The 26,557-nt window shown below is 48.5% G+C and overlaps 1 protein-coding gene across 2 annotated transcripts in view; it reads right to left on the bottom strand.

Moving 5' to 3' along the window:
* Positions 1–16,197: 16,197 nt before the first annotated feature.
* MRRF (mitochondrial ribosome recycling factor) overlaps positions 16,198–26,557 on the bottom strand; it is a 54,033-nt gene continuing 43,673 nt past the window's right edge. For both annotated transcript variants that reach the window (XM_084797546.1, XM_084797547.1), the window contains one exon: positions 16,198–16,991. In XM_084797546.1, coding sequence (XP_084653672.1) covers positions 16,914–16,991 — 78 coding nt within the window. In that variant the 3' untranslated portion in view covers positions 16,198–16,913. The remainder of the gene's footprint in view (positions 16,992–26,557) is intronic.

The following is a 26,557-nucleotide window of genomic DNA, read 5'->3' as shown; positions in this document are numbered from 1 at the left end:
CACCCAGCCCCACCTCACAGCTGGAGGGCACAGGTGTCTGCACCCAGCCCCACCTCACAGCTGGAGGGCACAGGTGTCTGCACCCAGCCCCACCTCACAGCTGGAGGGCACAGGTATCAGAAGGAGGTGCAATCTACATGGCTGAAGTCCTACAGCAAGAGGACAGGACAGCAAAGGGGGACAGCATGGTGTCACCAGGGCTTTGGGGTCGGGGAGCAGCAAGATGGAGCACCAGTTGGGGTAGAAAAATTGACCTCCTTAAAAGCACATGAGGGTCAGAGTGGAGTGCAGGTCACCAGGCAGATTAGCCACTATCCTCGGGCCCTAGTGACAGCCCAGCCCATCTCTCTCCCTCCCTGGCTCCTCAGGAAAGCCCTCCTGGATTCCTTTGAGTCAGGCTCAACTTTCTATGCATCCAGACCCCCGCCCCTCAGCCCATGATGCCCTCTTTACTCCCCTCACTCCAAGGTGTTTCTGAGGCACAGCTTCTTCCCCCCAGAGATGCCGGATCCTGTCTGTGGACAGCAGTGTCACGAGGGGGACTGAGCACCCAGTTCTCAACCTAGCTAAGGGAGGCTTTGAATCCCAGATAGGACACTTTCTAGCTGTGTGACCCACACAAGTTTTCCCTTTCTCTGGGTCTCAGCTTGCCCTACTGAAGGTGAAGCTGGTCTGAGAAACAGACAAGGCCCCCCCTACCTGGCGTGGCTGGTGCTACTGCAAGCACCCTCAGCTGCCTGGAGCTCTGCTGGCCCCTAGTGAGGTCCTCGGGCATTGGCTCCTTTCCCTGAAGCAGACAGAACCCAACTGAAATCAAGCAAGCGAAGGTACCCAGCCTGCACAGTTGGGGCCCTGTGCCGTCTCCTACCTGACAGCTCCTCTTGGGATTCCCGGATGCAGCTGGACTGGGCATCTGTGCCCCTGCTCCAGGGACTCCTTCATCCACACACACTCTCTCTCATGCCAGTCTCTCTCCATGCCCGTGTCTGCATGCTTAAATTCTGCAGCTCGCTACTGACTCCATCGCTTATTCCTAGCAAGTGCTTTATTGAATGTTTACTTTGTGCTCCGACCTGAAGGTGGTAGAGACACCATCGGCCCTAGTCTGCTTGCTGAACGGTGCGGATCTTGAGCTCTCCCGGCCCCGTCCTCAAGGCTGAGGAGGGCAAGTCTGCCATGGCTCTGTCCACTTCACGTGTTCCACCTGGTTCTATCGTGACCAGAATGATGACCAATCTGATCGTATCTCTGATAAGTAAGTATATGATGTCTCATGTGTCCACATGCCTTTTTTCTGGGCCTCAAACTCTTGACTCTCTGCATCATATCTCTAATGAATGAGCAGTTGTCCCCTCTCTCCCCCTCCCCTCTCCTCCCATGCAGTCCTTGCTTGGGAGGTGGAGATGGACAGCCAGGGAAGGTCACTGTAGGAACATTCTGGAGAAGTCGGAAAACAGCCTATTTTGCTCCTCTCTCTGGGAGTCAGAGCTTTATTCAGGTCAGGCCTGGGGGCTCAGATCACCTTGTTTCACTCAGAGGCTAGCTCCGGCAATGGCAGCAGACACCGCTGAGAGCAAAGGAAAGGGTGCATCCTGGCAAAGGGGCCTCGCTAGATAGAGCTAGGAAGAAACCGAGGGAGTGATGCTGGCACGGATGCACGCCAGAGGCCAGAAGGCCCAGGAAAGGCAGAAGGCAAGGGATCTAGGCGTGGAGCTGGAGTCGGCAGTGGTCCCCAGGGGCAGCCAGAACAGCAAAGAGTCCCCAGACCACAGCAGAAGGCTCTGGCTTCAATGCTGTGTGACTTTTTGCTAGCCTTTCCCCTCTCTGGGCCTTAGTAGTTTTGCTGGTTTAAATATAGACTCCTAGGTGTCCACGAGCCCAATCTAGGGACAGAAAGGACCCGATGTGACCCATTCACGCTCCATGGCTTGGTGGTCACTCTACTTCAGGGCTCCACTGTGACCAGGATGAGGACAATAGGTGAGGTGACATCCCCGTAAGGTCCCTGATGGTGTGTGCATTTGCACTTCTACTTCTAGGTTCCAGAACCCTGTTCTCAGGGCCGTGTCTGCGTTGATAGTAGGAGCTTTTCAGAGGTTGCCAGAAGGAAGTGCGGTGGGGCACATGCAGACCTGTGTCCTGGGCACCCTCAGCTTTGGTGCTGTCGGTGGGCGAGTGTGAAGTGCACAGCTGGGTCCCCTGTCTTCTCCTCCCCCTGCAGCCTCCATCTTGGTGTTGACTTCAGCCAGGACCCATGACAGCCACTGGGAGCACCTGGAGACAGACACTGGTGAGGGGGCGCAAGTCCACTTAGATACTCTGTTCAGTTCTGGGGATGGTGACTCTAGCTCCCATGGCTGGCTTGCTACCTGCTGACCTCAGGGCTTACCATAGGCTGAGCAAGCAGAGGTGGGCTGAGGGACCCAGAGCCCAGGGCCAAGGTGCAGACAGACGCTTCAGAAGGTGCAGAAAACCCCTACTCAATCAAGGGGTCCTGTGAGCCAACCCTAGGGAAACAAGCAGAGTCCCCAAACACCCATTGAGGATGGATTTGGAGCCTCCTGAAGCCCAATTCTTAGGATATTCTCTTCCTCCATCACAAAAGAGCTGCGGGGGGTGAGGGTGGGGGTGGAGGGTTGGGGGGGGGAGCAGAAAGAAACCCTGAGAACAGCTATGAGACAGGTTTCAACTCTGCCAACTGCCTTAGGCTGGCTGCTTTCACCAGTTGCTGATTGCTCTCAGAACCACAGCTTAAGCTCCCACACGGAATAATGATGCTATAATGATAATAACATCAGCACCACGGGCTCTCATCTGGTCAGAGCCACCACGTAACAGGAATGCTCGGGGCGACCCACCAGCTAGTTGTTAAAACAGTACAATCCACGTTGTTAAGGAACCTCCACCAAATCATCTCTAGCATCTCCGCCATGAGCCCGGATGCAGGTACTGAGGCGCCGCTGTCCATTTTGGGCCCAAACAGAGAGAGTCTCCACTCTGAGCATGTCCGTGACTCAGGTAACCTGGAGAACTTCGTGCAGAACGGGAGCCCTGTGCCAGCGTAAGGCTAGACCCAAGCCCCCTCCACTACCACCCACTGCTCCTCGAAACCCCCTCTCTCAAAGCCTGAGCAATCAGGGCTGCAGCCTCCCCGGGCTGGAGCTTGTGCCCGCCTCCTCTCAGCCCCTCCCTCTCGCTGCAAACCCAGCTCATTTGCATGTGGATCGCGCCTGCCACCATGGGTGCTGGGGTCAATTGAAACTCAAGAAAAGAGAAGAAATTTATGCAAAACTGTTGATTGCATTTGTATGTAATGAAATCATCCAATATTCATCTGACTATAGAATCTAATCTGAGAAGAGAACTGAAGGACATGAGTGTCACTGCAAAAGCGTAATGAGCCACTGTAGTGATTAAAAAAGCTCTTGAGCCTTCTGAAAAATCCAGGCAGAAATAGCGTCTAATCAACTCTGAATATAGGAGGCGAGATTGGGCTGGCGCGCTGCGCACGGCCCGCCCGGGCGCTGGGGGTGCGCGGTAAACCCTGGCGGTCGCGGTCTGTGGGTGCCAAGCGCTTGGCCACAATCAGCTGAGGCCTCGGCGCACAAAGCAACCCGCCTCCCGTCACGCAGAAAGAACCCAGTCACAGCTGTTGCGAAGAGGTGTTCTCTGACAAAACCCCTCTCTTCTTTAAGCGCCGGGCTTTGTCTTCCTGAACTTGGGCACTATCTTATGGCTTTACCTGGGGAATGTCGGTCTCTTCCATCAGCCTTGTGAGGTCAGCAACCGTGTGGTGACTGGTTCACCTCTGGAACTTGCGGAGGCAGCCTCCGAGGAGACTCAAGCATGGATCAACCCCACCCCATCGAGCGGCCAGATGCGTTAAAGCCGTTTGTTCATTCAGCAGATTCTTGCCAAGTGGATAGGATAGTGTGTGAGAGGCTTCGTTCCTGGCACTGTGGGGACCGAGAGAGTTCCTGGCCATCGGTCGTTGTGGTGGGGGACAGTCCAGGAGCACAGGACAGCTGTCAGTGGGCACTGGTGTAACAAACTGGAATCTGAGTCTGGAGCACAGAAGAGGCTGCTGAGGTACTTTACCTCCTCTGGGGTCTAGCTCCAAGGTGGCAAGAAAGGAGCGAGGTACGGCAGCTCCTCAGCTCCGAGTCATTTACATAGTACCCGCCTCTCCCAAATTCGACGGCTTTCGGGAGCCTGCTCTCCTGGCTGCTGATGCTCATGTAAACTAAGGGCTCCCAGCCTCCCCACCGCGCCTTTTGTGCGCTAATCCCTGGAGTTTTCTCCTCTCTTACTCTCTTTCTGTCTCACTAGCTCATCTGGGGAAGGCCATAGAAGGCTATCCCATGCAGCTGTGGTCACTTGGGTCTGAAGCATTCTGGGTAAAAGGAGTAGATTATGTAATGTCTCTGGAGGGAGGGGGGGCCGGCCTACGCAAGGAAACCCAGCTGGAGGCGGGAGTGGCCTGGACACCTGTCCCAGTCGGGTTTCTGGTAAAACCTTGAGAGCAGTGGAGAGTCTCTGGCAGGGAGGGTCGTGGTTTGCATTTTGGAGAGTTGGTCAAACAGAAAAAGATGAGTTAAGGGGGCTCTTAGCTCTGCAGGAACGGAGATGGGCCAAGAGGGGCTGGTCATTGTCCAGCCGGGTGGGGAGTCACTGGAGGCTTTGAGGAGGGCCAAGACTGTCCTAAAAGGATTGGGCAGATGGTTAGGGATGGAGCAGAGGGAAGCAAGCTGGTCGGTAGGAGCCAGCTGCAGCCGCCCACAGTTCAGCTGCGGTCAAGACACCATGTTGCCTATTATTAAGGTGGTTCCAAGTTGGAATCAATTGGTTCTGAGAACCCAAGAGAAGCTGATGAAACTACTATATACTTTTTTTTTTTAACCCCAGGCAGGGCATCTGACATCAAAGGGTCTTTGTGAGTCACTTGTGTACTTTAAGCCTTAAATTCACTAAAAACTAAGTGGATGAGCTTTGGGTCCTTTTCTTGTTTCCCAAAGCCTGTGGTTTTGATGCTCTATGATGACACAGAGACACTTCTGGACCTAGTGCCTTAAAAATCCCAGTGTGGAAGCAAGGCGTGGTGGCACACGCCTTTAATCCCAACACTTGGGAGGCAGAGGCAGGCAGATCTCTGTGAGTTCGAGGCCAGCCTGGTCTACAAAGTGAGTCCAGGATAGGTAAGGCTACACAGAGAAACCCTGGGAAGAAGAAGAAGAAGAAGAAGAAGAAGAAGAAGAAGAAGAAGAAGAAGAAGAAACAAAAAAAACAAAACAAAACAAACAAACAAACAAACAAAAAGCCCAGTGTGTGGTGTCAGGCAAACTGAGTGGAGACAGGGCGCAGCCACAAATGTGGACTCAAGTCTCAGTTCGGCCACTCACTTTTGTTCTTAATGGGCAGTTCACAGACATGTGTACACACACTCATGTGAGCACACACACACCTCTGCACCTCACTATCACCCTCTGTACAGCAGAGGAGTGTCTTAAAACTGGTGGTGCACTCCTTTAATCCAAGCAGAAAGAAAGTTCTTAAAGCCTTGCTCAGTTAAAAGCAAGAAGAGATCACAGGGGAATCATGGGAAGGGGGATTTCCTGGATGTGGACCATTTAGATTAGGCCTAAAGGAGAGCCAGGAGAGTTCTCTCTCTCTCTCTCTCTCTCTCTCTCTCTCTCTCTCTCTCTCTCTCTCTCTCTCTCTCTCTCTCTCCCCTCCTCCCCCTCCCCTCCTCTCCTCTCCCTCTCTCCTTCTCTCTGTCCTTCTCTGTCCTCTCTCCCTCCCTTCCTCCTTTCCCTTTTCTGAAAAACAGCTTAACAGTCAAGATTGATAGAAAGGGTGAGATGCTCAGCCCGTGGTTGCTGCCAAACCTGACAACCTGAGCCGCATCCCCAAAAGCCTCCTAGTGAAAGGAAAGAATCAACTTCCAGACCCTGTGTTCTGACTTCCACATGTGCACGTGACATGTGCACACACCCATACACTAAGTAAGTGAATAAATAAACATTAAAAAAAAAAAAAAAAAGAAGAAGATGGACTGGAAAAAAAGAAAGCCGAGAACAATGGTGGAATGGAGGCCACGCCTACCTACAGTCTCAGTATTTAGGAGGCTGAGACAGATAGACTAAGGATCTGGGCTATAGAGGGGAAACTTATCTATAAACAAACAAACAAACAAACAAACAAAATCCTTGGGGCCAGGAACAGTGACACACACACACTCAGAAGGTAAAGGAAGGCAGATCTATATGAGTTCAAGGCTAGCCTGGTCTATAGAGTGAGTCCCAGGGCTATTTACTAAGACTCTGACTCAAAGTAAGACAAAATAAAACAAAATGGAGGCTTGAGAGAAAAGCTCAGCCATTAAGAGCCCTGGCTGCTCTTCCAGGGGACCTGGTTCAATTTCCAGCACCTTCTGTAAATCCAGTCCTAGGGGATCTGATGCCCTCTTCTGGCCTCCAAGGGCACTGCTCCCATGTGGCACACACACATACTTGCAGCCAAAACACCCATTTAATAAAAGATCAATAAGCAAACAAACTAAGACAAGGAAACAATATCTGGAATACACAGGAACAACCACCCCTGTCCTCGCAGCATGTATGTACAGACAAATATCTACACGTTGTGAAGACATTGGGGTACCACTCCCCAGTGGCAATCACCACCACAATTTACTAAGTCTCTCTCACAACGCTACTCTCCTTTTCATTTTCTTTCTTTCTTTTTCCTGGTTTTTTGAGACAGAGTTTCTCTGTGTCACCCTGGCTATCCTGGACTCACTTTGTAGACCAGGCTGTCCTAGAATTCACAGAGATCCACCTGCCTCTGCCTCCCGAGTGCTGGGATTAAAGGTGTGCACCACCATGCCCAGCTTTTCTATTCATTTTCTAAAACAAAAAAAAAGGGGCGGGGAGGAGCAACCATTTTAGGAGTAGTTGCTATGTGTGACACCGGTTTACACAAATGTATGTATGTATGTATGTACGTATGTATGTATGTATGTATATGACCAGGCTTGCTTCCTTTTAAGCCCTTTGTGCTTAGAAACTCATTTTAGCTGAAACCTACCACCTTGGCTCAAGGCCAGGAGGGGCTTGAACCCAGGCCAGGAGTGTTCAGGTGTCCTCTGGAAGTGAAGGAGTGTGGGGCCAGGCCCTCAGAAAGCCTACTTCTTTGCTGTCCCTGGGGAAGGCTTTGCTGCTCTTTGTATTCATTGTCTCTTTAATGACCTGCTGAAGTCAAGTATCCATTGTTCTCTGGGCTGGGGCAGCCTCCCGGCTTTCCTTCCCTGCCTTCCTCTGGCAGATGGCCTTATCTAGTCCTGCAGCCTTGCCAGACCCAGCCGCTGCAGCTTCCTCCAGCCACACCCCTCCAGGGCCCAGGCTCCTGCACAGGGCCCCGGGGCCTCCACCCAGCCTCTGTCCCACTTTTCTTTATAAAAAGCTGATCTGCCCCCTCCTCCCTCTGTCTTTGGGCTCTGCCACCTCTCTGTCTGTCTGTCTCCGAATCCTAGCTCGTGTCGTCTATGTAAGCGTCTTCCGAGGTAACACATGATGCTTCCGTCTCATTGTCACACCCTCCACCGTCTCTCCTCTCACTGCCTGACTCTACCTGGAAATAGCCGAGCTTGCGTGCGTGTAAGCCTGTGCCTCAGAGCTCCATGTTTGTCTCTGTCCCCTTCCCGTGTGCAGCTCTGTCTTTTCTATCCCTCCTGTCCTCTCTGACTCGCCTCCCCGCACCCATCCCTCCTTTCTTCCCTCCCTTGCTCCACTCTAAACCCCTCCTGATTGACTATTATCCCGTTTCCGACCCTGGCCTCGCCACTACAGCACACTCACCCACGGGGGTCCCCGACACACCACATGGGTCAAACCGCCTCAAACCGCCTCCGCGTGCGCCTTTTCTCCCTAGTTACCGCTCTACCTTCCCAGGGATGCCTGTCAGCTTCAGAGACAGCAGCAGCGGGAGTGGGCGTGAGGGCTCCCAGACTCTGAGATTCGGGCATCTGCAGAGTTAAAAATAGACAAACAAATAGGAACCAGCAGAAGTTAAAAATAAATAAATAAAGGCCAGAGAGATGGCTCAGCGGGCAAAGGCACCTGCAGCCATGCCTGACGAAAACCCAAAACCCACATGGTAGGGGAGAGCTGACTCCTGAAAGTTGTCCTCTGACCCCCACATACGTGCTCATGCATGCACACATAAAAGAACGTGATTTAAAATAAATCATAAATAAGTGGGGACCAGGGAGTGTGCAAGTCTCTTTTTTTTTTTTAAACAAAAGGACTTTAAAAAAAAAAGAAGAAAAGAAATATCAGCTTCTCACTGCACAATAGAATGCTTAACACCAAAGACAGAAGAGCAAGGACCTGACGTTTTAAGTTAAATTTCGACAAAGTCCACAAATGTAATTTTATGAGGTCATTTGTTCTGTTGCCTTTACGTCACTTATTTTGCCTTAGACAGGTGAAGTCAACAGGGCTCCCTGATAGCACCCTCTCCCTGGTACCCATAGGAAAGCTGAGTGACCTTTAATAATTAATAGTAGAAAGTACAAATTGAGCTGTGTGTGGTGGCACACGCCTTTAGTTCCAGCACTCGGGAGGCAGAGGCAGGCAGATCACTGTGAGTTCAAAGCCAGCCTGGTCTATAGTGTGAGTCCAGGACAGCTAGGGCTCTATGGAAAAGCCCTGTCTCGAAAAACAAAAAGCAAGCAAGCAAATAAAATGAAAGTACAAACTGGACCAGGACCTAGAATCTCTCACTCACCTAGCACTTCACAGAGCCCTTTCCAGCCTCCCCATCCTTCCCCCTGCCCCAGCCCCCCCCAGCCCCCCCCCCACCACCCCACACCCCCCCCCACACCACCCCCGTCTTGGTATCTCAGTTAACTTACAAAGGTGCCTGGCTAGGAGGCAGGCACCAGATGCCTGCGTTCATACTGTCCTCTGTGTCCTTGGCCAAGTCAATAGACCCCTGTGCTTCTATCCTCAGTCACAAAGTAACAAGTAGCCCCTAGGTTGCCAGGTGGATAGTCAAGTCCAGTTCTTGTCAGCGACTCTGATTGTCTGGGGGGATGGGTGGGGGAGCTATTGTCGTTGAGAACCGGAGCCTGGAGAGAAGAGAAGACATCTACGGTCAACGCTGCCCGTGCGTGGCCCATCAGGGAGCCCCACAACAGAGAATGAGTTGGTTTGGGGAGGTGCTAGTGTACTGGAAATCTTAGACAGGGGGCTTGGAATCTCACCCAGGATGCCTTGGAACGCAGGGGTCAAGAGGCAGGCACAGGATTAGAGTGAAGACATATCTTTGCAGGCTGTATCCCAAGACCACGAACTAGCACTCTTGTCCGGGATGAGGAATACTCCCAGTAGGAGCAAAGCAAAGCCTGCTAATGGGCATTGCTGGTTACAGAGGCCAGCCATAAGGAGCCTGTGCAGGGAGAAGAATGGTAGATGCCAGTTTTGGGGACACTACGCATTGTCCTCCACAGTAGCCCGGAAACCCTTGTAGAGGCTTAGCTGATGAGACTCCACCTCATGGGTGGAGTCAAGTACTCAGAGTCCCATCCTGTGGTGACCTGCCTGGAATATCTGTCACACCTTCCTCCTGGGCGAGGTGACACATGCCTTTAGTCCCAGCACTCGGGAGGCAGAGTCAGGTGGATCTCTGTGAGTTCGAGGCCAGCCTGGTCTACAAAGTGAGTCCAGGACAGCCAGGGCTGTTAAGTAGAGAAACCCTGTCTCGAAAAGAACCTCTCAAGGATGTACCTTGAACAGAGAAGAGAGAAGTGGCAGGAGGCGACTTACTGGATAGAGAATGCAGGGTGGTAAAGATGGCTCCCAATGTATGGTTTGGGACCTGGGTGGGTGGTGGTGCCTGTCATGTGAGGACCCAGAGAAGAGTCGGGGCTGCTGAGTCTGAGGCTGTGAGATGCTGAGGAGGCAAATGCAAGCCTAGAAAGCAGAAGGAACAGAGGCACTGTGCTGAGAGGAACGTGGAACCACAGGGAACCATGAAGTCTGGGAAAGTTTTGTCCTTCGGTTGGGACAGGTATTAAGGTAGAACACAGTAGGCTGAGGGAAGAGCTGGGACTTGGAAGAAAGCTGCCTGCCACCTGAGAAAGGGTAATAGAGCATCTAAGTGGTTGTTGTACCAGGGTGGTTGTGGGAGTTACACATCTCTTCAGGGTCCTAAAGAGATAGACCAGCCAGAAGTCAACAGACACAAGGCTGAAGAGTCTAATTCACTGGGCAATGTGGCGTGGGGGTGTTGAAAGGGTTCTGGGCTGCTAGGCATGGTGGATCATGCCTTTAATCTCAGCACTCGGGAAGCAGAGGCAGGTGGATCACTGTGAGTTCAAGGCCAGTCTAGTCTACAAAGCAAGTCAAGGACAGCCAGGACTATACAGAGAAACCCTGTCTCGAAAGACAAAAAAAGAACACCATTATTAGCCGGACAGTGGTGGCGCACACCTTTAATCCCAGCACTCAGGAGGCAGAGGCAGGTGGATCTCTGTAAATTCGAGACCAGCCTGGTCTACAAAATGAGTCCAGGACAGCCAAGGCTACACAGAGAAACCCTATCTCGAAAAACAAAACAACAACAACAAACAAACAACAAAACCCCATTATTTCCTTCTCCTCCTCCCCCTTCTAGTCTTCTCCTCCCAGTCATCACCCCTCCCCCTTTCTGGTTTATGTAGTTTTATCTGCATTGGTGTTTTGCCTGTATGTATTTGTTAACTCACCTAAAGATCAGTTGTGAGCTGCCACGTGGGTGCTCTGGAAACACAGCCACTGCTCTTGACTACTGAGCCATCTCTCCAGCTCCTCTGTGCCTCTTCCTTTCCCGTCCTCGCTCCCGCCCGCCCCCCCCCCACCCCCGCAACTTTCCTTTTTTCCTCTGTGTAGCCCTGGCTGTCCTAGAACTTGCTTTGTAGACCAGGCTGGCCTAGAACTCAGAGGTCCGAAGGTGTGTGCTACCACTGCGTAGCTTAAGAACACCATTTGTGGAGCTGGAGAGATGGCTTAGAGGTTAAGGGCATTGACTACTCCTCCAGAGGTCCTGCGTTCAACTCCCAGCAACCACATGGTGGCTCACAAACATCTATAATGTGATCTGGATGCCTTCTTCTGGCCTATGGGTGTATATGCAGACAGAGAGAGCACTGTATTCATAATAATAGATAAATAATTTTTTTTTTTTTGGTTTTTCGAGACAGGGTTTCTCTGTGTAGCCCTGGCTGTCCTGGACAATAAATAAATCTTTAAAAAACAAAACAAAACAAAAAACAAAACCCAAACACTTCTACACTTCATTTCCCAGGTGCATATAAATGTTGCCCTCAGCATGGAGATTGCTCCTTAGCTGTGCATCATGGAAGCTGAGCTCACATAGGGCAGGGCAAGCATCAGTCAGCGGCCTCAGGAGCATGGGCCTTCATGGCAAGCAGTTGGGCTAAAGAGCAAGGTGCACTCTGCAAACCAAATGGCACATAGCAAGGCCAGCGCCTGCTTCTATATCACTGTTGACTACATGGCTGTCATGCTGCTTCCCTCAGGTTCTCCAACATGTTCTAGAGAAGCTGCCAACATATGGGGTGTGGCCAGAGCCTATGGATGATGTCTTAGGTGGTCTTTCATCGGCTGCTTTATTCAGCAAGGTGCCTCTCTTCCATCATCGTCCACACCTAGCCTAGGACAGCGCCACAGGCATTTCGAATACCTGCCAGTGAAGCCGGGTGGTGGTGGCAGCTGTGCACGCCTTTAATCCCAGCACTCGGGAGGCAGAGGCAGGTGGATCATTGTGAGTTAGAGGCCAGCCTGGTCTACAAAGTGAGTTCAGGACAGAGAAACCCTGTCTTGAAAAACCAAACCAAACCAAACCAAACAAAAAACAAAACAAAACAAAAAACCCAAAAAACAAAACAAAAACAACAACAACAACAACAACAACAACAAACGTGCTTCAAAGTTAGATCTGGGTTTGAAACTCCACTCTAGGGCTTGCTAAGCTGTGTGATTGTGGTTGCATAAACACAGGTGACAGCAATACTACATCAACCCTGTTTCAGTGGAGTGATGCATGTTAAGGTCTAGCATGGCACCTAGCTCACAGTGGACTGGCCTGCAGCTCCAAGGCAGAGTGGGATTTCCTAGATCATCTGAGAATAGGAGTCTTTTGTTTTTAAGTACAATTTCAGCAATTATTTCTCTTCTGTGTGAGCATGTGTATCAAGGTACACGCATGGAGGTCAGAGGACAACCCGAGGGAGTCAGCTCTTTCCTTCCACTATGTAAGTAGGTCCCCAGGATTTACCCCAGGGAGCTCTTACTCACTGAGCGGTTGCACCCATTTTTATTTTTTTTTAAAGATGGGATTGCCCAGGCTGGTCTCAAACTCAAGGTGATCCTCTTGCCTTAGCCTCCCAAGTGGGAGGTTAACACTCATCAAATCTGGTGAATAGTGATCCTTTTATCATCATCATCATCATCATCAAAACCAAAACAAAACAAAAAACCAAAACAAAACAAAAAAACTTTAGCTAATCCTTTAATACTCTGGATTACTAAAAACAAACCACGGTTTAATAGTCTGTAAGTAACAGTAGTGCAGGAACAGGGTGCCAACTGTGACAAATGGCCACAGCAGCTTTAGGGTAAGACAAGTAAACCAGAAGATGAACACAACAGCTCTCCTCTTTCTACACTTCATTATAAATGGGGCTAAGATTCGAGAGTTGTGAGAAATTGTAAAAATTTGTGTGGAGGGGACATATGTGAGTGTGCAGGGGCATGTGTGTGTGTGTGTGAAATGTAAGTGTGCAGGTGCATTTCTAGAGAGGAGACACGTGTAAGTGTTCAGGTGCATTTGTGTGTGAGACACATGTAAGTATAAGGGTGCATTAGTGGCTGTGTGAGAAATGTGAGTATACAGGTGCATTGGGGGGACACATGTAAGTGTACAGGTAATTTGTGTGTGACATATGTGAGTACATGGGTACATTTGTTGGGGAGGGACACATGAGTATATGGATGCATTTGTGTGGATAGACACATGAGTGTACAGTTGCATTTGTGTGCGGGGACACATGTGAGTGTACAGGTGAACGTGTGTATGGAACACACATCAGTGTATGGGTGCATTTGTATGTGTGGGGGGGGACAGATGAGAGTGTGCAGGTGTGTTTGTCTATGTGTGGGAAGGTACACGTGAGTTTATGAGTGCACGCAGCCAAGTGAGCACCTGCAGCAGCCAGACCAGCATGTGAGGCGCCATCTTGTCTCCTTATTCTCGAGACAGGCTCTCTCACTGAACTGGATGCTCGTTGTTTTTGCTTCAGCAGGGGTGGGGAACAAGTGAGCTGCTGAGAGCTGCCAGTCTCAGCCTACCCAGGGCTGGGTTACAGGCACGTGCTTCCATGTCTGGATTTTTATGTGGGTGTTGAGTCAAACCCAGGTCCTCGTGAGCACAGCAAGCACCCTTACCAGCCAAACCATCTCCCCAGTCCTGAGAAAGTTTATTTTTAAATTTTTATGTTTTAAATTTATATTTTTATGAGAGCTGTGTACTTATGCACACACATATGCACCAAAAGAAAGTTTCTTTTCTTTTCTTTCTTTCTTTCCTTCCTTCTTTTTTTTCTTTGGTTTTTCAAGACAAAGTTTCTGTGTAGCCCTGGCTGTCCTGGAACTCACTCTATAGACCTGACTGGCCTTGAACTCAGAGATCCGCCTGCCTCTGCCTCCCAAGTGCTAGGATTAAAGTCATACACCACCATGCCTGGTCAAAAGAAAGATTAAAAAAAAAAAAACTTTGTAAATGAGTGCTTTATCTGCAGAAGAGGGCACCAGATCATATTAGGGATGGTTGTGAGCCACCATGTGGTTGCTGGGAATTGAACTTAGGACCTCGGGAAGAGTAGGCAGCGCTCTTAACGACTGAGCCATCTCTCCAGCCCCCAAAAGAAAGATTTTTAAACATCCTAAAATGGAGTTTTTCATAGGACTTTGAGGGCCACTGAACTGAACTTAGGGGGTGGTTGATTTTGTTGGTGTGAGCCCCTCCATGCTTTGCTAGCTCTTCTTAAGACAGAGACTGTCAAGGGAGACGGGGATGAAGCATACCCAATCAGGTAGTCGCCTTCTGATCCCTTCCACCAACACATCCCTAACACACAGGGCAGCAGACCCTCTTTGATAAATGTCGGCTGAAATAGAGCAATCAGCTGAAAACCATTTGCTGAGCCGTCTCACCGCCCTGGGCTCAGGGCTTTCCTTTATTCATTTATCATGATATATGGCTCTGGCCAACATACACACAGGAGAGAAATTGTTGACATGTGGAACCCAAGTACTGAAAATCTTTCATCCCTTCCCACCCCCCCGTCTGTTCACCAAATAAGTTTTGTTTATTTAAAGACTACAGAGGATTTGGCTGTTAAGAACCAAATGCCTTTGGAGTGGAGTTACAACATAATTTATCATTTCCTCTGTTTATTAAAAAATCCTGCATCTTTGAGCAGCACATTTGCAGTGAGAATTCTGGCCACTCACAGAACTGAACCCTGGCAAAGCCTCTGCCATGTGGCTCAGGCTGCTGTCCTGGGCTAACTTCCCCTTGATCTCTGGTTTAGAGGGTAGGTAGGCGGGGTAGAGAGCATCCTCGGTCCTTTGATCCTTGGCCTAATCCTAACCTTGAATCCTCACTGGCTATTTCACAGCATGTTGTACCAATGCAGGCAGAGGCAGCAGCAGGAGGCTAGTTACCTAGCACAGGCCACTTCGGCTGGGTTTCCCCACCTAGAACTGGAACAAATTTTCCTGCTTGAGGCACTTTTGAGGGTGACTCCGCTCAGTGTAGTGGCCCCGATCAAAGCCGGGGGGTAACAACTCCTTTGGGTTCTAGCATCCAGCCTACAGCTGACGCAGCAGGTGGCTTGGCTTCTTCGGGTTAGCCAGCTGGAGTGCTAGGGGTGTGGGCACACAGGGTGCCATGGAGAGGATCCACACTTGCTGGTATCTTGCCCCGTCCTGCTCATCTGCGGACTGAGCATTCTAGAAAGCCGGTAAACCGACTTCCCAAGTCCTGAGCAGCACTCTGGTTAACTAACTGGATCAAATGAGGGGGCTGGGAGCTAGGTTTGTGAGCTCTAGACTTGGAACTGTCATCAGAAGAGGGGCACTTTTCCGGGGTTGAGCGCAGAACCCCAGACAATAGGGAGTTGTCTCAGGATTGACTCAGTACAGGACCCCTGGTTGGCATGCGCTGGAGGGGGGTCGGGGGGTGGCAGGAGGGCACTGGGGGCAGGGAATGGCCCTTTCACCCCAGGCCTCAGTGGGAAGCAGCGGCTCTGGAACCCCGCCTGCAACTTTTATCTCTGCTTTGCTGCTTGCTAGCTGAGCGGAGCTGCTTGAGAAACTTGACACCTTGTAAAATGAGGCTGATAACCAATGGAAATTGTCCCCAGCCAGGCGTGGTGGCACATGCCCAGCACCTGGGAGGCAGAGGCAGGCAGATCTCTGTGAGTTCAAAGTCAGCCTGGACTACAAAGTAAGTTCCAGGACAGCCAGGGCTACGTAGAGAGACCCTGTCATCAGGAAAAACGAATAATAATAAATAAATAAGAAAATACTCTATCACTTCCCTACTCCACTGTCTGAGAAGAGTCAGTTCCTAGCACTGTGGTTCTGTTTCCGTTATTTGTGGGTGTAGGTGGTATATATCTGTCTGGCTTCCTGTGAAGATTACAAATAATTTCTAACACATAACTTTCTTATAATTGAATGAATGAAAAAAATGATTGCAGGAGACGGGAAAAAAGACAAACTAACCTAACTTGGCACTGAATGCCACACTACAATGGCGAGCTGTTCAGTGGATAAAGGTGCTCGACGCAACACCGAGAGTCTGAGTTCTATCCCCAGGTCCCGCACACTCAAAGAGCTGACTCCTGGGCGTTGTCCAACCTCTACATGAATGCTATCGTGTGCGCCTTCATGAGTGCACACCGACACGTGTAAACGCATGCGCATGCTCTCACACACACACAACAATGAAAAAAAAAAGATGGGCCACGACAAAGCACCTATCAGGAAGACAGGCCCTGGGGAAACCGCAGCTCATTTCCAAATAAATGCTGAGAGCCGAGAGCGGAGTGACAGGAAGGGAAGGGCATTTGGTGAGCAGCTACCAATTTACTCACAACGTAAGTACACAGACAACTTCAAGGTTATTCTGTGCCATTCTCTCTGGTAATTCCGTCAAGAAACAGATGAACAGAAAAGAAAAATGGAGGTTTAAATAAGAGGAGCCAAGGCCAAAATGGGGCCTACATGTGGAGGCAGAGAGACTGCCCAGAGGGTACGACTGATGCCACAGTAAACAGGGCAGGAGTGGGAGCCCACCCCACGAGGAGCAGCACGTGGGGTGACCAGCCAAAGCCTGCTCTTGTGGCTTTATAAACAAGCTCTGGGGCTCTTCCATCCGAGCACTCCATCTTTCCTCTGCGCCTGCTTCATCATTAGCAGTCGGAGTGAAGGCCCACATTAGTGCAAACGAGTGTACCTGAGGGCAGGGCCTCATTCACTGTCTGAAAGGAGCTGCTAAGCCTGACAGTGGCCCAGCCCTGTCGTGGCATCACACAGTCAGGGTCACTGCCAACAGCAGACATCCTCTCTCTGAGGGCCTTCACATCAGAGGTTTAGGGCAGTACAAGGCTGGGCAGGGAAACAAGCAAGAGATTCGCAAGTCTGAGCAGCCCAACAGGAGGCTCAGCCTCCCATGGAGGAGCAGCAGGGACAGTCTCGAATGACGGTGACAGTAGTGGAGGCACCAGCTTGGCACCTAAGGGATGAAACTGGACTCTGGTGTGCGGCTGTGACTGCTGACTTTCATCCGAGGAGCTCTTTGGTCTTTGCTGCCAGATGCCGGTCCAGCTCTGCCACGGTGTCGTCGGCCATTTGGCTGATCTGCAAGAACACAAATTGAACTTTGATGACTGGAGTAGGGGGACAGATGTTCCTGAAACATGCAGAAGTTTCTGGGAAATACTGATAGTGACAAGGTTCACATTGGCTGAGGCCATCCTAGCTCTGCACTAGGAAATGGACATGGACATTGCTACTGATTCTCTCTCTCTCTCTCTCTCTCTCTCTCTCTCTCTCTCTCTCTCTCTCTCTCTCTCTCTCTCTCGTTTTTTTGAGTCACAGTTTCTCTGTGTAGCGCTAGCTGTCCTGGACTCATTTTGTAGATCAGGCTGGCCTCGAACTGGGATTAAAGGCCTGCGCCACCATGCCTGGCTTGTTACTGGTTCTTAACAGCAGTCCCTCAGAACAGCTGTGACTATTCCCCTTCTACAGGTAAGAAAAATAAGACAGACCACTTCTTCCGGGTGCAGTCAGAAAGTCATAACATCAGACTTTAATATACAGCAATTTGATTCTACAAGCCAACATTTTAAAACTACTATAAAGCACTATAAAGTAAAGTAATAAGCCCCCAGAGCAGTGGTCCTCAACCTTCCCAATGCTGTGGCCCTTTATTACAGTTCCTCGTGTTGTGCTGACCCGCCCCCCCCACCATAAGATTATTTTTGTCACCACTTCATAACTGTAATTTTGCTACTGTTATGCACTGAATATAAATATCTGATATGCAGGCTATCTGACATGTGACCTCTGTGAAAGGATCGTTCAACCCCACAAAAGGGTCATCTGGACCCACAGGCTTCTAGAATGCCTTACACCTTGGCTATTCTATTTCAGAAAGCCTTTAGATGAACTGATATAAAGAATAGTAAGATCTTAGAGATAAATAGAAAAAAAAGAAAGAAAGAAAAAGAAATGCGCATCTGATCAGCAAACACAGAAAATTCAGGAGACACAAAAGATGCAAATTAAAACAAGATACACCTTCAGCTATCACTGCTAACAAAACTTGACGTTACTGTTTCTAATTACAATATTCAGACCCAGCAAGCTACAGTGAATGAGCATGCTCCTGCATCACAGTAGGAAAGCAAACTGCTGCAAATGCCTCAACTGGGAAATTATCATGCGGACATGATCTGAACATATTCTTTATATGTTATATTACATAAAATATTGTATAAATGTTATAGATATTACTTTATGTATGGATGTTTTGGCTCTCTGTGTGTTTGTGCATCATGTGTGTGACTGGTGTCCAAGAAGGCCAGAGGAGCATGTAAGACGCAGGGAACTGGAGTCACAGATGCGTGTGAGCCACCACGTAGGTGCCGGGAAGCAAGCCTGGGTCCTGTAGAACAGCCAGCACTCAACCACACAGCTAGCTCTCCAGCCCCAAGCTGCTGCTGTTTTACATTCTTTTCTGTGTTTGTCTATCGACATGTACGGTTCCCTGTAACTAGAGCTATGGTGGGGAAGGGCCACCATGTGGCTGCTGGGAGCCGAACCCGGGCAGAGCAACAGGTGCTCTTCATCATCAGCCAGCTCCCCAGCCGCCAAGTTCTTAAGGTCTAGGTATGAAGATGTTCTGTTGGCTTTAACAAAGGCAAGTTGAAAACTCTATCTGTGTGTGCACATGGCTGCATGGTTTATGTGCACTACATCAAGTGTAGGCATGATGAGGCTGAAACAGACAGGCCTGAAGTGGGTGATGGGAACTGAGCCTGGGTCCTCTGTGAGGGCAGGGCACACTCTTAACTGAAACCAACTCTCCAACCCCCACTTAATTTTGAATAGTGAAGAAAAAAATCAGAAAATCTAAAGTTATAGGATGGGGAAGCAGATGAACACATAGAGGCATTACAATGGCCGGGTCAAATTCTCAAGGAGAGAAAATACATCTGACTACGACTCCAGCATGGGTCACATTTGTATAATAAAAAATATGCAAAATAAAAATAAGAAAAAGTGCTTCACGATATTCTTAACATCTTGGAGACATGTTTATGCTGTCCTTCAATTAAAGAAAAAAACAGTTTAAAATAAAAACTTCTGTTTACGTATCTGTAGACGAAAACTAATCTATAAAATATTTCAACAAAAGACACATGCCAAAACCTTTTAATCTTCATTAAACATTTTTTTCATAATATATTCCCCTTTCCTCCCTCAACTTCTCTCAGATTTTTCTTTTTTCTTTTTCTTGTTTTTCGAGACAGGGTCTCTCTGTGTAGCCTTGGCTGTCCTGGATTCGCTTTGTAGACCAGGCTGGCCTTGGACTCACAGCGATCTGCCTGCCTCTGCCTCCCGAATGCTGGGATTAAAGCCATGCACCACCACACCCGGCCCTTCCTCAGACTTTTCTTATCTTCATGGTTTTTCTCCCTCTCTCCCCCTGTCTCCCTCCCTCCCTCCCTCCCTCCCTCCCTCTCTCTCTCAAAAAAAGGAAACAACCGGAGTCTGTTTATTCCTGGACACAGGGCATGCCCTATAGTGTGGCTGATGTGCCCAGTGACACTTTCCTTGAGAAAACTGACTTTCCAGTTTCCAGAAGGTATCAACCGAAAATAGCTTCTTGGTTAGGGGCGGGGCTGTGTGTCCACTCCCCCTTCTCTATGCTGGGGCTCTGTCTGCTGGGAACTTGTGCAGGTCTTGTGCTTGCTGTCAGTCTCTGTGAATTCATTTGTGTATCAGTCCTGTTGTATTGGAAGGCACTGCTTCCTTGGAATCATACCCCCCCCCCCCCGCCCGGCTTCTTAACAAACATTGTGCCTCCTCTTCCACATAGATCCCTGAGCCTTGAGGGGAAGGATTTGATAGTGACAATCCTTTAAGAGCTGAGTCTTCAACATCTAGTTTGACCATCTGTGGGTCTCTGTGTTAATTATCACCTATTACAAAAATAAGCTTTTCTGATGGGGCTAAGCTATAGGTTAAGCTCTGTTCTATAAGTAAAGCAATATGCCACTAGGGGTCATTTTATTGCTAGGTTCCTTTAGCAGAATAATAACAGTAAACTTTTCTCTAGGTATATGACCTGCCTAGTCTCAGTTTCCTGAACACTTCATCAGTATCATGGATGGGTTCCATTGCACGGAACGGGCCTTCAATCCAAAAATAAATAAAGAAATAGGTAAACAAGCAAATAAAGGGAGTGGCTTAGTTACTCCTACAATATTTGTGACATTATTACATCAATATATCTTACAGGCAGACCTCTGTTGTAGGTCACAAAGTTTGTAGCTGGGCACCAGCTGGATTTACACATGCCTTATGACATAAGTTGCCTTCAGGAACAGAGCCTTACCACCAAGTTATAGAGAGTCATCAATAGTCTTAGCAATTCCTTGTGATTTTTTTTTCCTTTCTTCTTTTTCTTTCTTAGGGAGATGGTCTATGGGACCATTTTGGTCAACAACTCAACAAGACATAGCCCATTCTTGGCAGTGGAGCTTTTTACCTAGGGGCATAAAATGTCTTCTTGGTGGCATAAGATGTCTAGTTGGGGCAGTTTCTTCCATTATATGGTGACTCCGTTTAAATTCCTTTCATATATGTATATAACATGCCAAAATCTTAATATTCTATCTTTTAGTGATGGGAAGATGAATAATGTGCTATTCAGGTCTGTATTGGTCACATCCCACCTAAGACAGAGCACATACCATGTTCTCAGGAAGTTTTTCTGCAAAAGTATGCATGCCTTTCTAAGAATGAAACATGATTTAGTACGTGTTGCAAGCTCCCTTCTAACTTTAAATGAGGTTGAAATGGAGGCAGGCGCTTTGGCAGGAAGCTCCAAGGGCTAGCACAGCGTGCAGATCTGTATGCTCAGCAGCACGGCAGCTGCTTGACATCTTTATTTGCCGACCACAGGCCTTGGCCAGGAATTAGGAACTAAATCCGTGGTTTGAAAGAGCAGAAACTAAAAAGGTCTTGCAGCAATTGGTCCCAGGCAGGAACGTAGCCAAGCTCTCACCATACTAAAATCTACACATTTTTCAGCTGGAAAAAGCACAGCTCCTGGGGCTGCCAGATACTCTGGAAGAGTGGCCGGACTCAGCATGGCAGCTGGTTTCCTCCTCAGCAGCTGCCCTGCGTAGGCCAGGAGCAGCGCCTAGCAACACAGCAGCACTGCAGGCTGGAACGAGAGCTAACAGTCTGACAATACGGGAAAACATGAGCCATGGCATCTGCCTGAGCGGGTGTCCTCGCACATCAGTGAGGGTGCTATTCCTTCTCCTCAACTGACAGGTAAGTAAAAAGGACCACACAAGCACACTACACTCTGGTTATCTTATGCAAATGCTGGCTGCTGTCACTGTGACTTTACCACCACTCTCTGACTGCACGATAATCCATCAATGAAAGTATTTACTAGCTCTTTTTTTTTTTTTAAACCAGCTAATAGGTACAAAGGGCCCTTGGGAACAGGTTACCTGCAGGCTCACCATTTTCATCTTTATCGGACTTTGTAAAATACTGATGACTAATGATACCACCAGCAGCAGCTCCTACTGGCTGACAATCCACATGACCCATGAAACGCTGTTGTGTCCCTTAGCATATTTTCACCTAGCTAGTGCATAAGAGTTTCTACTGTATGAAATGTTTCTGTTTCTGTTAACTCATTTGTTGAAATCTGACCATCTCACATAATTTCTATAAAAAAGACAGTTATTGTCCCCATTCTACAGAAAACTAAGCCAAGTAACTTGGGCAGGATTGCTTTGTCCATTCTGCTCTGCCCACTAACTTTTTATGTGACATGGTGTGTCCAAAACTTCACTCCTGGTGGCCGGTTTGACAATCCTACCCCACACTACCCAGCCTCCGCCTTCCTCATCCCATCCACGATGTGCTAGGGTCACTGAAGGACTCAGTTCCATGTCCTTTAAAAGCACAAGATCAGGAACCAGAGTGGATGAACAGAGTGAAAATTATCAAGAACCATCACATACTAGTCACAGCTAAGCACATGTGTCTTCTGGTCCTCCTGTGCTCCTGTGAGATGGGCACAGACCATCCCAACTTACAGATGAGCAAAGCCATTTGTTCACTTACATAGCTGCCAAGGAAAGAGCTACAGTCTGACTGCCTGACTCCAAAGCAAGAACCATCTTTACTCTCACGTCCTGCTTTATGTTATATCACTTATCACCAACCCCACCAGTACTACCAGCACCATCAATGTGAACGACAGGGATGGAGAAGCAGGTGACAGGAGCACAGAGGACCTCTGGGCAGGCCTGCACACAGCCACCCTTCCTGAGGATGGCCTTACCAGGTCTAGCCCCTGCCTGCCTCCTGGCTGCCTCCTGCCTGCAGGGCCCTCCCCTCCGTCAGCCCCACCAGCACCGGGCTTCAGTTCAGAGAGTGCTGCTCCTCAGAAGAAGACAGCAGTGAAAGGATCTTGGCCAGAGTCACTGGTGGTTTCTGCCAAATGCTTTAATGTTGAGCAGGCCCATTTGTGGCAGACTGAAGCGAAGGTACCACAGCAGGCTGGCAGATGTCAGACCTGAGCAGGGACATCTCTGGTCCCGCAGCAGAGCTGGGCTAGGCTAGGGGCTGAGGGAGTCCGGTCAGATACAATGACTGAGACAGAACCTGCATCTTGACCATGTCAATCTTATACACCAGAGATGAAAGAAAGGTTGTTATAAAAATATTTCAAGAGAATCTGGCCTCCAAAGAATTTTAAAAATGATTTCAGAAGAGAAGGTCAATTTCATAAGCTAAAAGGCTGTTCAGAGTCACATCACTGAAACGACTACCCCTAATAGTTGATAATTAAAGTTACTGATCTTTGTATGCCTAAGTATCTTTAAAACATTTTTATTAGACTTACTAATTTTGTTTTATGTGTATTCTGCGTGCACATATATGTGTGGGCACCACACACATGCCTGGTGCCCACAGAGGTCAGATCCCCTAGAACCTGAGTCCTCTGTAAGCACAAGCAGTCCTTGTAACCACTGAGCTACTTCTCCAGCCACAAGTTTTCTTTATAAAAATGTAATTGTATTGTTACTGTATAGTCTACTGTTTAAAAAATAATAAATTCAGCCGGGCGTGGTGGAATATGCCTTTAATTCCAGTACTTGGGAAGCAGAGGCAGGCAGATGTCTGAGTTCCAGGACAGCCAAGGAAAACCCTGCCTTACATACACAAAAAGTAAGTAAGTAAATAAATAATTTTATTTATTTATTTTGGTTTTTTGAGACAGGGCTTTTCTGTATAGCCTTGGCTGTCCTGGACTGGCTTTGTAGACCAGGCTGGCCTCGAACTCACAGAGATCCGCCTGCCTCTGCTTCCCAAGTGCGCCACCACTTTATTTTTTTTTTGTACTTCACCACCACTGTGACAAGATCAGAACTGAACAAAACATTAGCTTTCTATCCTCTTTCATAATTCATTTGTTTGTTCTTATTAATATAAATTTTTATAGCCTTCATAGAGGATGCTATGACAGCTGCCTCAAACCTTTTATTTCTGATTTGTGACTTTGGAATGTATCTAAAAGAAATTGTCAACTTTAATCAGTTAAGGGGTTGTGTGTGTCATTAGTATGTTATGTATAATAATAGAAAACTAGGAACCAAGTTTCTGAAAATATTTTTATGTCCCTTGAACTTCCATTATTGGAATTTATATAGAAGTTAGGAAAATATTTTATTAACATGGACAATTTTTAGAATTATTTATTGCTGGGCTGTGGTGGCGCACGCCTTTAATCCTTGTACTTGGGAGACTAAGACAGAAGGACTCGGATGGATCTGAGACCACCTGGGCTACATAAGAAGTGCCAGGCCAGCTAGTGTTACATAGCAAGGCACTGTCTCATAAGAACAGAAACTCAGCTCAAATGTTAGGACTCAGCAAAAGATAGGCTAAGCTGGGCGCGGTGGTGCGCACCTCTAGTCCCTGCCCTCAGAAGGCTGAGGCAGGAGGATCATGAGTCCCACCTCAGACACATAAAGGAAACCATGTGCATGAGTTTGAGACACTGACACTCTACAAACTCGAGTGATTTTGGAAAGCTATATTAAGAACCTTTTTAAAAAATGCGTTTCTGAGCTTGGAGTAGAGTGCTTACAAAGCATATGTAGGGCTCTCAGGTCAAGCCCCAGCCCCAGCGAGAAAACAAATAAGCCAGCCAGTGCACTTCTCTATTCTGTAAGCTAGACCTGGGGTGCTCCCCAGGGGAAGATATTCACTGAAACCTCACTAATATAAGTTTTAGAAAATTTAAACAAGATTTTTAAAAATAAAAATATCTAAAAGCAGAGCTTCTAAAAGACAATTTTCCATAGTGCAAGATGAATTATTTAGCAGCTGTGAGAAGTTGCCATTTGTAAAATTTTTTCAGACACATAAACAGCTAGTCACCTTAATAACAGATGAAAAGTTAAACCTGGATTCAAAAGTTTACATATATTGTACAACTCAATACTGTTTAGAACTATGTGTTGAAGAAAAGGAAAGGGCTATTTCAAAATGCTGAGTGCCTCTCCACATTGTGCGTTTATGGGATGATTCTCCTCCAGACTGTTACACAGTCTTTATAATGGCCAGATAGTACTTTAAACTGCTGATGAAGGAACAGTCACCCAACAGCTTTAATTATATAAAGCAAAGCAAAAACCAACCAACCAATGGCAAAAACTTCTTTGGCGCTGTCCAAATAGAGAAAGAACATGATGCCCTGGGCTGCCTCCGACTGCTTTCCACACCAGCCTCAGCCACACGCTGACTGTAAGCGAGGCTACTAACAAGGGAAGAGTAACAAGGAAACGATGGCTCTCCACCAGACGTTCACACTGGAGAGGCTGCTGCGCTGTGCAGGGTGGGATTTCCCAGCCTGCAGGAGCACACCGAGATGCTGATGATGGTCACCTACTCGGCTGAGACGTCGTGGCTGTCTTCATTCTGTCTCACAGTAGCCAGGCACCAGTTCAGTATCAGAAGAACAAAGTATTTTCACTTGGAAAGAATAACAGATGGTAGGACGCACTGGAGGGAAAGTACAGTCTGAAAAGGGTAGAAGCCAGCGCAGCGAGAGAAGGCTTCTGGCAAGGTCTCTGTCAAGTGTGTTTTAACAAGAGCACTGATTATCTGATCAGCCTTCCTTCTTCAAGGAGCATGCACTCTGCACTCTGCGGCAGACTCCAACTTGCTGAATGAGGGGAGCCTGGCAGCTCAGGAGGCCCGAAGCCTACTATCAGAAAGCACACAAAAGCCATGTGTCTGTTGCAGAGATGACCCCTCCCCCACTCCCGCCGTCCTCAGTGTACTAAGGAGGAGCAGGCTCTCTTTGGAGAGACAGCCTACTCTATGAATGTCCCTCTGAGTGAACCAGGAGGGTAGAAAGACAGCAGGGGGGACTTGAGAATCTAAACGCTAGGCGTCCTAACGGCACCCACCGTCTAGCATCCTAGGAGCCCTTTCAAGCAGACAGGACCAAAACCTTTACAGGAAAAACAGATCCAAGGGTCAAGTAAGCTCTCCACGGTCACAGGACAGCAGCTGCACACACACGTTCTGGTCCTTCTGTCAAAGAACACTTTTGCAGAAGTATCAGGGAAACATTTAAACAACACGCTCCAAAGCTGGAGAGGTGGCTTAGCCTGCAGTTCAGAGCACTTACTGCTCTTCCAGATGATACAAGTTCAGTTCCCAGCACCCACGTCAGACGCTTTAGGTCCTGTAACTCCACCTCCAGGGACTCTGACACTCTCTTATGGACTTTGCAGACACTTGCACTCACTGTATATCCCCCACATAAATGCATACATAATATTAAAAATCTTTAAAAACATTATTTCTAGGTGCTATACTGAATCAGGAAATATAAAAGCAACAGCCAGAAGTCAAAATTCCCTTAGGTGACTGTTGGCTGACCTACAACCAAAATGCTAGCTACTGCTCCATTTTGAGGGCAGTGGCCCCTTCCATGCCTCCCCCAGGCCTCCAGCAGCTCCCTGCTCTGCTGGCTTCTGCTCATGCCTCATCCGACCCCATTTTGTTTTCAACTTTCCCAACATGATGCTTTCATTGTGCACACAGCAGCCTTGGGGCCTATCCAACACTCTGTATGACACTAAACATTACTCATTTCATCTTCTAAATCCTGATCGATCCCCCTTCCTGCCCCCTACCCTATCCTCCACCTGGTCACACAGTTACTTTTGTAAGCACACATGTGCTCTCTTTGTCTGAAAAAAAATGAGATCTTTCAAGACAGTTACTGTATGAGAATTGCCTGGGATGCAGTTTAAAATTCCCAGGCACCATTCCAGCTTCACTGACTTAGAATTTGGGAGCAGGTCTCAGATACGGGGGTGGGGATGGGGAGGTCCAAGTGCACATGTGTGTGCGCAAGTGTGGAGACCACGCGCTTCTTTTCTTTTACCCATCAGCCACTCTCCACCTCGGGTTTCAGGCAGGGCCTCTCATTGAACCTGGAATGTCTGGCCAGTGAGCCCCAGGGCTCCCACCTCTGCACCCCTCCTGGCTTTCTGCTGGGGTTTCATGTGGGTTCTGAGGGATCAAACTCAAGATCTTGTTCTTGCACAGCAAACATGTCACTGACTGAATCACTTCCCTAA

The sequence above is a fragment of the Acomys minous genome (assembly GCF_964271855.1).
Source record: "Acomys minous genome assembly, chromosome: 10".
In the NCBI taxonomy this organism is placed as follows: Eukaryota; Metazoa; Chordata; class Mammalia; order Rodentia; family Muridae; genus Acomys; species Acomys minous.
Note: the sequence above shows the minus strand (reverse complement) of the source record. Positions and strands in the feature narration are given on the sequence as shown.